Source organism: Syngnathus floridae, chromosome 19 (genome assembly GCF_059516105.1).
Source record: "Syngnathus floridae isolate MCC-2025c chromosome 19, RoL_Sflo_1.0, whole genome shotgun sequence".
Lineage (NCBI taxonomy): Eukaryota > Metazoa > Chordata > Actinopteri > Syngnathiformes > Syngnathidae > Syngnathus > Syngnathus floridae.
Window position 1 is genome coordinate 753,934 of NC_142431.1, and position 8,548 is coordinate 762,481.

At 53.8% G+C, this 8,548-nt stretch overlaps 2 protein-coding genes across 4 annotated transcripts; both read right to left on the reverse strand.

The window, feature by feature from the left end:
* Window positions 1-59: 59 nt before the first annotated feature.
* Window positions 60-3,643, reverse strand: blk (BLK proto-oncogene, Src family tyrosine kinase). Of its 3 annotated transcripts, none has more exons than XR_015854261.1 (13): window positions 3,120-3,643; window positions 3,013-3,043; window positions 2,852-2,945; window positions 2,672-2,770; window positions 2,502-2,605; window positions 2,281-2,430; window positions 2,066-2,218; window positions 1,813-1,992; window positions 1,655-1,731; window positions 1,195-1,349; window positions 983-1,114; window positions 707-920; window positions 60-623 (listed from the first exon to the last, which is right to left on the reverse strand). XR_015854261.1 is itself a non-coding variant. In XM_088361022.1 (13 exons), the coding sequence occupies exons 1-12, from the start codon at window positions 3,201-3,203 to the stop codon at window positions 718-720; spliced, it is 1,458 nt and encodes a 485-aa protein (XP_088217148.1). In that variant the 5' UTR covers window positions 3,204-3,640; the 3' UTR covers window positions 60-623; window positions 707-717. The 3 variants fall into 3 exon arrangements, 2 of the variants coding, with proteins under 2 accessions (XP_088217148.1, XP_088217149.1); XM_088361022.1 differs by having other exon boundaries at window positions 1,195-1,345; window positions 3,120-3,640; XM_088361023.1 differs by lacking the exon at window positions 60-623 and having other exon boundaries at window positions 671-920.
* A 3,065-nt stretch (window positions 3,644-6,708) lies between these two features.
* Window positions 6,709-8,316, reverse strand: LOC148381344 (uncharacterized). The gene is made up of 2 exons (XM_088361024.1): window positions 8,001-8,316; window positions 6,709-7,907 (listed from the first exon to the last, which is right to left on the reverse strand). Exons 1-2 carry the CDS (start codon window positions 8,163-8,165, stop codon window positions 6,855-6,857), a joined length of 1,218 nt encoding a protein of 405 aa, XP_088217150.1. The 5' UTR covers window positions 8,166-8,316; the 3' UTR covers window positions 6,709-6,854.
* Window positions 8,317-8,548: the final 232 nt, after the last annotated feature.

Consider the following 8,548-nt stretch of genomic DNA (forward strand, 5'->3'; position numbering starts at 1 on the left):
GCCGTCTGGCGGTCACACTGTATATCGTCGATGGAGCGCTGGGGGAACGCCCACACCGCTTTCATGCACTTTTAATTTTATTTTTTGGCTTTCGTGCACTATGGTCACACATGCTTTTCATCCTGCTTGTTCTGATTTGTACCTGACACAGCTTTGCGTTTCAAACTTGATCCGTTTTTTCATATCAACATTTGAATTCATTTAGACATTGTTCTCACTTCCTGTGACTGAACGAGCAAGAGTCCAAGATGTCAGTTGATGTTCAATAAGAAGCACTGAATGTGTTTTTGCAAAGATAATAACATTGCGTGTTGATGGCCTTTCGGGACATACTGTGTTACGCAAATATTTGTGCCGGGTGGTCTCACTTTGTGGCATTTATGGAATGCTGACAAGCATTTCCTGTTTCCTGTCCGTCCAGGAAATGGTGGACTTGCATCTCTGACTGCAGCGGGCCATCCCCGACGTTATCTTCCAGATGCACTTTGGGCCTTCTGGGAGAGAAGTCAAAATGCTTCCCAGGGCCTTCACACTCCCAAATGTTGTCCTCAGCGATGTCCCAGGTGTCCTTCCTCTGCTCGGTCGCTCAGAGCAAAATTTGCCGCGATCAGGAAAGTGCAAATCTGCAGCGATCGGCACACGCGGTCGGTCACAAATGGTAATCGGCAGCTGTGGTGACAAGCGCCTATTTTATTCTTGTGCGTACTAGTTGTGTCTTCACGTCTGCATCTCGTATTGCCCCTCGGTGGCCACGAAGAAATCCTCAAGGACGTTTTGCAGGAACTCAAAAGTGGGCCTCTCCTCGGGCCTCTCCTTCCAGCAGGCCATCATGATGTGGTAGAGCTCCTGCGGGCAGCCTTCTGGGCGGGGCATCCTGAAGGAGACCTCCAGCTTGCGGACCACCTCCGGGTTGGTCATCCCTGGAGACCAAGAGAGTCATTATCGACTTCCTAGCGCTGGCTTTCATGCAAACGCGGCTGACCTGGATAGGGTATTCTGCCGTAGGTGACCATTTCCGTCAGGAGGATGCCAAAGGACCACACGTCCGACTTGATGCTGAAGGTGCCGTAATTGATGGCCTCGGGAGCCGTCCACTTGATGGGAAACTTGGCACCTGCTCGTCACAAAGAGGGCGGGCGGGCGTGGCGGTGGCGGTGGAGTCAAAATGTTCAGAATGCCCGACATTTTGATTACCTTCCTGCGCCGTGTATACGGACTCCACCAGCCGGGCCAGGCCAAAGTCGGCTATCTTGCAGTGCAAGGTCTCGTTGACCAGGATGTTGGCGGCCCGCAGGTCCCGATGGATGGAGTTCTTGCTCTCGATGTAGGCCATGCCCTCGGCTATCTGTCTTGAATCAAAGAGGCGGTGCGCAACGTTGGACACGGCCAGAATGCAATGAGGATGTGCGTGAGCGATGGCGCTCTTCTCTCTTGCCAAATGAGTTGTTTTTCCAAAGGGGATTTTTTTTTTTTTTAGGGAAGTCTGCGAGGATGGAAAAATAACACCATTTCCTTTGCGGAAGTTCATAATTACCGCAGGTCAAAGTGCACGGCTCCCTGTTACACTGCACAACGTTGAAGCAAATACGTATGCCGCAGTGTTTTTTATTTTTCAAGAAATCAAAGCATTTAGTGCTGGAATCAAATTTCCCACCTGTGCTGACATGTCAATCAGCTTGTTGAGCCTGAGCCTTTTTCCTTCATCCGTCTTCAAAAAGTCCAGCAGACAACCTGCAAGGTCACAAAAAGCAAGTTTGACACCATGAGCGGCAAGCTAACACTAATGACGGGACGAGTCCTGGGTCAGCCCACCGTTGCTCATGAATTCGGTGATGATGAGGATGGGCTCCCGCGTGACCACGGCGTGGAGGCGCACCAGCCGCTCGTGCTGCAGCTGCTTCATCAGGTTGGCTTCCTGCAGGAAGGCGCCGGGCTCCATGGTGCCCTCCTTCAAGGTCTTGACGGCCACCTTCAGCGTGTCCTTGTAGTAACCTGCCGGCGTCCCAAATCAAAGTCTTTGATGGTGCCATGTGGGACTTCACTCCGCATTTGGATTTGGACTCACCCATCCACACTTCTCCAAATTGTCCAGCGCCGAGTTTCTTGACCAGTTTTAGCGTGTGGCGAGGAATCTCCCATTGGTCGGGCGCCCACGGGCGCTGGGGCGGCTTCTTCTTACAGGGGGCGTACAAACGCTGGCACAAACCGTCGGCGGAACCTGACGGGACACACGCTGTCTGTCACGGAGAGCACGGTTGCGCCTGGAGCGGCTTGGCTCACATGTGTAGTACTTGACCAGCTCCTGCAGGGACGGGAAGGTGCTGGACGGGGAGATGTAGTAGCCTCCCCTGTCCAGAGAGCGGATCTTGTAGTGTTTCACCACGTCGGCGCTTTCCGCTGTGAAATCTCGAATGGACAGCGAGAAAGAACCTAACGCCGAAGGAGACGAGCGGGGGATGAGACGGGCCCGGCGGGACGCTCTGCTCTCGGACGGCGCTCACCCGGGCAAGTCTCGCTCTCCCGGATGAGGAAGGCCCCGGGTTTGTTCCCGGGCGCCAGGAGCAAGCGCTCCGTCTCTCTCCGGCTCAGATCCTTGAAGAACCACCTACGAGGTAGGCCATGGTCTGAGCTGAGCGGGTCTTCACCGGGATGGACGAGAGGCGGAACTTACTTCTCCACCTGGAGGGTGTCCTCCCGGGCGACGTAGTTGGAGGGGATGAAGCCTTGGCGTCCCGTCGCCAGCGAGCGCGCCAGCCACCAGTCGCCGTTTCTTGGAAAGCACACGGAAAGCACGTCGGTCGGCACTGCGGTCCGGGCGGGCCGAGCGAGCGAGCGAGCGAGCGCCACTTACTCTCCCAGAACCTTGAATCGATCTCCCTTCCCGAAAGAGAGCTCGCTGCCGTTGCTGGGTTTGAAGTCGTGCTGAGCCACAAACACCATGTCGTCTAAAGGCACAAAGAATATTTACACCATTTGATGGGTCCGTTTCACGCCAGAATCAAAGTCAATTACCGTTCTGGCAGGAAGTGCTTCCATCCCAAATCTAGAAGGCAGAAAAGATTCATATTCAGTTCTTTTCACTTTGAAAAGCTGCCCATTTTTGGGGAGCATTTACTTACCGTGTGATTTGACGCCAGGGAGATGATCTTTGTCGGCGGCTCCAAGTTGTCGTCCACCGCTTGGTCACTGCTCACGCAGCCCATCCTGAATCACAATGGTCTTGTCTTTTCTTGTCTTTTCTTTTCTTTCATTTGTCCAAACGAGCGCTTTGGACGTGCGAGCGTACTCACTTGACTCCAGCTCGTCGCCGGCGTCTTTGCTGCTCTGTCCAAAGTCCCTTTTGGCTCTTCTTGCCGCTATCATGATGAAGACCTCCGTCCGCCTGCCTCCCTTGGGCGCCCTCATTAACTCGCTTCACAAGACTGAAAGTCTACACACCCCTGCCACATTTTTAGAAAGCACGCTCCACCATTTCTAAGCAAACATGGACAACTGGAGAATTTTGTGCAAACACTGATTGCATCTCATGTGCTAAATGTGCACTGCTTCTGAATTAACTGACCGCTAGAGGGCGTAACAGGCAGCGATGAACTCCTCTGAGAGCCCCAGACTCTTGTTTTTGACCCCTGCAAAAAAAAAAGTCGATATGGCGAGCCTGAGCCTGTCATGCTTTGCGAGTGACGACGAGCAACGATGATGTCATTCAGTAAGTGGAGGGAACAATTCATCTTACAACAGCGGAGGAAATGTTTGCTTCCTATCTGCTTGTGCTGAGGGGGGGGATCCAACCCACGTGGGGGGGATATTGCTCCACCGGGCCACACTTCACAGATTTTTCTCGGGACCACCTGCAAATGTGTGTGTGTGTGTGTGATTCATCCACTCTTACTCAGCGCAGGTGCACGGCGAGTGTTATCAAGTCCGGCCCGGTTTACTAACTCCTTTTCCTGATTGCATTTTTTGGCCGCGGCGACTTTTTCAGGGAGCTTGTTTTGTTCCCAAGAACTGGCTCGTTGGCTGGGGGGTCCCCAGCCTTGGCATCCTGCCTGCAGGAGCCTCCCAAGTGGCCCCACAGGATAACCTCAACAACGGTGGGAAAGAAAGCCAGCCGGGACGGGGCTAGGGCCTCTGTAGAGCGCCTTGTTGTCCGCCATGAGTGCACGAAACATGACAAGAAAAGTCCAATGTTGCTTTTTGACATTGTCTAAGCGCAGCTGCGCCGAAAGTACCTTTCTCCCTTCCGAGTGGTGTCCGTCCGCCCACAAATGTATACGTCCACTTCCTGGTTGAGCTTCCTGCCAGCCAGCTCGGCAGCCAGCGTGGGAACCTTTGGTGGCCTGTGTCACACACGGAAGTGATGAGAAGCTCCCGAGGAGACAAAGCGCTTGTCAATGGGGAACAATGAGGAGAACATTGAGCGGGCGAGCGGCCGTCACTCACCTCGGACGGTGGAGGGAGACCTTGGAGAAAGTGCGGGTGTTGCTGGGCAGCTGTTGGTGCCCCCCCCCCCCCCCTGGCATTGCGTGATTGTGCTGCCGGATGACTCTGCGGCTGACTCTTCCAGCGTTTGTTGTGCAAGTGCAGCAGGTGCTTCCTCAGCAACTTTGTCTTTTCCTTTCTTGGTCATTTCTTCAACTCTCAGAGTCACACTTGCCCCCCCCCCCCCCCCCCCCCCCCCCCATCCACCCACACTTTAACCAAAGACAACTTTTTTTTTTAAATTATGATTGAAAAATGAACGAGTGTTAAAGTGCATTTTATTTGACAAACATTTGAGTGGCGGTTACATGCAGCTGCCGGTTGTTGACGTTTGGCCGGCCGTCGTCACGTTCTTCTGCTCCACTAATGTCGGCTAATTGCGATCTTCGTGTTAACCGTTTTAAGTTAACTAGAAAATCTACAGTTTTATCTTCTGGAGTATTTTAAAGGGGGTCGACGTGTTGCACAAAGCAGAAAAAATAAAACAGGTCTCGGCCGCGATAGGAGATCAAGTTACGCGTCGGAATCTTCGGCATCTGCGTCGACGCCGTCCTCAGACCTGCCGGCGACGTGTTTCAAACTGGTATTTACCCTCAGTGTTGCCGGTTCTTCATCGGGTTCTTGACGGGCCGCCTGGCCTGGGCTGATGTCCCGCTCCTGGCTTTTCTCCTCGTGCTCCTCGCTGTCGTCGGACTCCGCCTCGTCCTCGCCGTCGGCGGACTCGGCTCCTCGCTCTTCGTTTTCAGACGCCTCCAAGGTTTGTCTGCTTGTTTCCTCATCCTCACCGTGGTCATCTCCCTTTGGTCGGTCTTGGTCACACGCTTCCTTTTCAGTTCCAGGATGGACCGACTCGTCCGGATCATCACGGTCGGTCGCCTCGGGTTCTTGGTTCTCTTTTTCTGATGTTCCCTCGTCGTCCTCGTCTTCTACGTCTTCATTTTCTGCTCCCTGGCCCATCCCATCTTCCAGATCTTTGTCAGCGTCCACCTCGGGTTCTTCCTCGTCTTGATGCTCTTCTCCTGTTTGGTGGTGTTGCTGGCTTTCTGCTCCACTCAGGTCATCTGGCTCTTCAGTGTTTGTCACCTCAGACTCCTCCTCACTCTGATGATCTTTGAAGGCTTCATCGTCCCGGGACACACTTCCTGCCCCGTCGCTGCCATCCATGTCTTCTTCTCCAGCAGCCTCTGTGGAATCTCCATCCATTGCTGTTTTCTGGTCCTTTTCTCCATGCTCCTCGGGTTCCGCTTCTGGCTCTTCAAACTCTTTCGTATCTGCATCTTGGTCTTCAGTGATGTTCTCCGATTCGTTTTCAGACAAGGCATTCTCCTGCTTGGCGCCTTCTTCTTCTTCTTCTTCTTCTTTTTCTTCTTCTTCGTCGGCATCCTCACCTTCTTCGCCACTGTCATCCACACCTCCGTCTTCTTGCTGTTCGCTGGTGACATCTTCACAAGTGGCTTCATCGGATGTGGCGTTGTCGTCCGGCTCTTCCTCTGCATCTTCGCCATTGTCACTTGTTAGCGCAGGATCTTCTTCCGCTGACTTGTCTTCTTCGACTCCTGTGGTCTCCTCTGTTCCTTCAGCCTCGTTCTCTGCCATCCTTTTGTCTTCTTCCTCTTCTTCTTCTTCAGTTTGCACATTTGTTTGGTCATGGAGCGTGTCTGCATCGCCGCCATCATGTTCATCTCCACTAGTGGCTGGCGTCTCCTCTTCTTTCCGATCTTTGTCCTCCTCTGATTCCGATGCAGCCGTGGCTGCCTCTTCAGCATCTTCATCGGTCGTCACAGCATCTTTTGTAGCGTCCTGATCCTCAGCAGCTGCATCCTCATTTTCATCTCCACTTGTTTGGGCATCTCCTTCCTCTTCCTCTTCCTCTTTGGGTTCCTGTCCGCTGGCATCTTCAACTGCTGTGGCGTCATCGCCATTTTCATCTTCTGCAGCTTCCTCATCGCTATCAGCTCCAAGCTCCTTCTCATCTCCACTTGCACCTTCCTCGGAGGCTGCACCTTCATCCTCGATGGTTTGGGAAACCTCATCACCCGTGAGCTCTTCTCCTGCGGCATCCTCTTTTTCATTCTCGGCGCCGCTCGTGGCAGGAGTCTCCTCTTGACTCTCATCTTGGTGTTCACTCGTGGCGCTCCCAGCAGCTTCTTGTGCGGCCTCTTCATCTTGGGCGGTTTCAGGAACCTCCTCACTCGCCATCATCTCATTTCCAGCATCATCATCATTATTTTCATCTGCCCCCTCCTGGTCTTCTCCTGCCTCCTCCTCCTCCTCCTCCTCCTCTTGACGTTCACTTGCAGCGACCACAAGCACTGCGTCTTCATCTTCTTCGCTCGCAAGCTCATCATCTGTGTTTACTTCCTCGTTTGAGTTCTTCACGGTGGCTGCATCGTCATCGTCGTCTTCGTCCTCGACCGGAACTCGCTCCTCCTCCTCCATATTGTTAGCGGACTCTTCGTTCTCATTGCTAGCTGCAGCGGGAGCTTCCTCTTCACCATCAACTCCTCCTTCTTCATCTTCCTCGGACTCTTGCTGACTTGTGAGTTCTGCCGCAGCGGCCTCTTGTGCCGCACCTTCATCTTCTGCAGGAGCTTCCTCCTCACCATCAACTGCTCCTTCTTCATCTTCCTCGTACTCTTGCTGACTTGTGAGTTCTGCCGCGGCGGCCTCTTGTGCCGCACCTTCATCTTCTGCAGGAGCCTCCTCACCATCAACTGCTCCTTCTTCATCTTCCTCGGACTCTTGCTGACTTGTGAGTTCTGCCGCGGCGGCCTCTTGTGCCGCACCTTCATCTTCTGCAGGAGCTTCGTCTTCACCATCAACTCCTCCTTCTTCATCTTCCTCGGACTCCTGCTGACTTGCGGGTTCTGCTGCACCTTCATCTTCTGCAGCAGCTTCCTCCTCACCATCAACTCCTCCTTCTTCATCTTTCTCTGACTCTTGCTGACTTGCGAGTTCTGCCGCGGTGGCCTCTTGTGCCGCACCTTCATCTTCTGCAGCAGCTTCTTCCTCCTCATCATCAACTTCTCCTTCTTCCTCGGACTCCTGCTGACTTGTGAGTTCTGCCGCGGCGGCCTCTTGTGCCGCACCTTCATCGTCTGCAGCAGCTTCCTCCTCATCATCAACTTCTCCTTCTTCCTCGGACTCCTGCTGACTTGCGAGTTCTGCCGTGGCGGCCTCTTGTGCTGCACCTTCATCTTCTGCAGGAGCTTCCTCCTCACATTCAACATCTCCTTCTTCATCTTCCTCAGACTCTTGCTGACTTGTGAGTTCTGCCGCGGTGGCCTCTTGTGCCGCACCATCTTCTGCAGGAGCCTGCTCCTCACCATCAACTTCTCCTTCTTCATCTTCCTCGGACTCCTGCTGACTTGCGGGTTCTGCTGCACCTTCATCTTCTGCTGGAGCTTCCTCCTCACCATCAACTCCTCCTTCTTCATCTTCCTCGGACTCCTGCTGACTTGCGGATTCTGCTGCACCTTCATCTTCTGCAGGAGCTTCCTCCTCACATTCAACATCTCCTTCTTCATCTTCCTCAGACTCTTGCTGACTTGTGAGTTCTGCCGCGGTGGCCTCTTGTGCCGCACCTTCATCTTCTGCAGGAGCCTGCTCCTCACCATCAACTCCTCCTTCTTCATCTTCCTTGGACTCCTGCTGACTTGCGAGTTCAGCCACGGCCACACCTTCATCTTCTGCAGCAGCTTCCTCTACATTTTCACCAGTGACCTCATCATTGGGATTTGAGTCCTTAACGGTGGAAGCGCCGTCGCTCTGATCTTCTTCTGGTTCTTCAGCGGCGGGTTCCTTTGTTTCCTGTTCAGCCGCGTCGCTTTCAGCGCCTGCGAGCGAAAGCTCACACTCGTCACTTTCTTTGTCTTCCGCTGCTTCTTGAAGAGCGTGCTGGAGGATCTGTCCGACCAGTGTCGCTGCTGCTGCCGCAGCTGCTGCTTTGGTTTCACTGTTGGCCGGACAATGGTTCTTCTTGCCGCACGACTGGCACGGGCAGTCGTCGTCGTCTTCGCCGCGCTGGTCACTGACGACGCTGCTGCTGGCCGCCGAATCGTCGCTTATC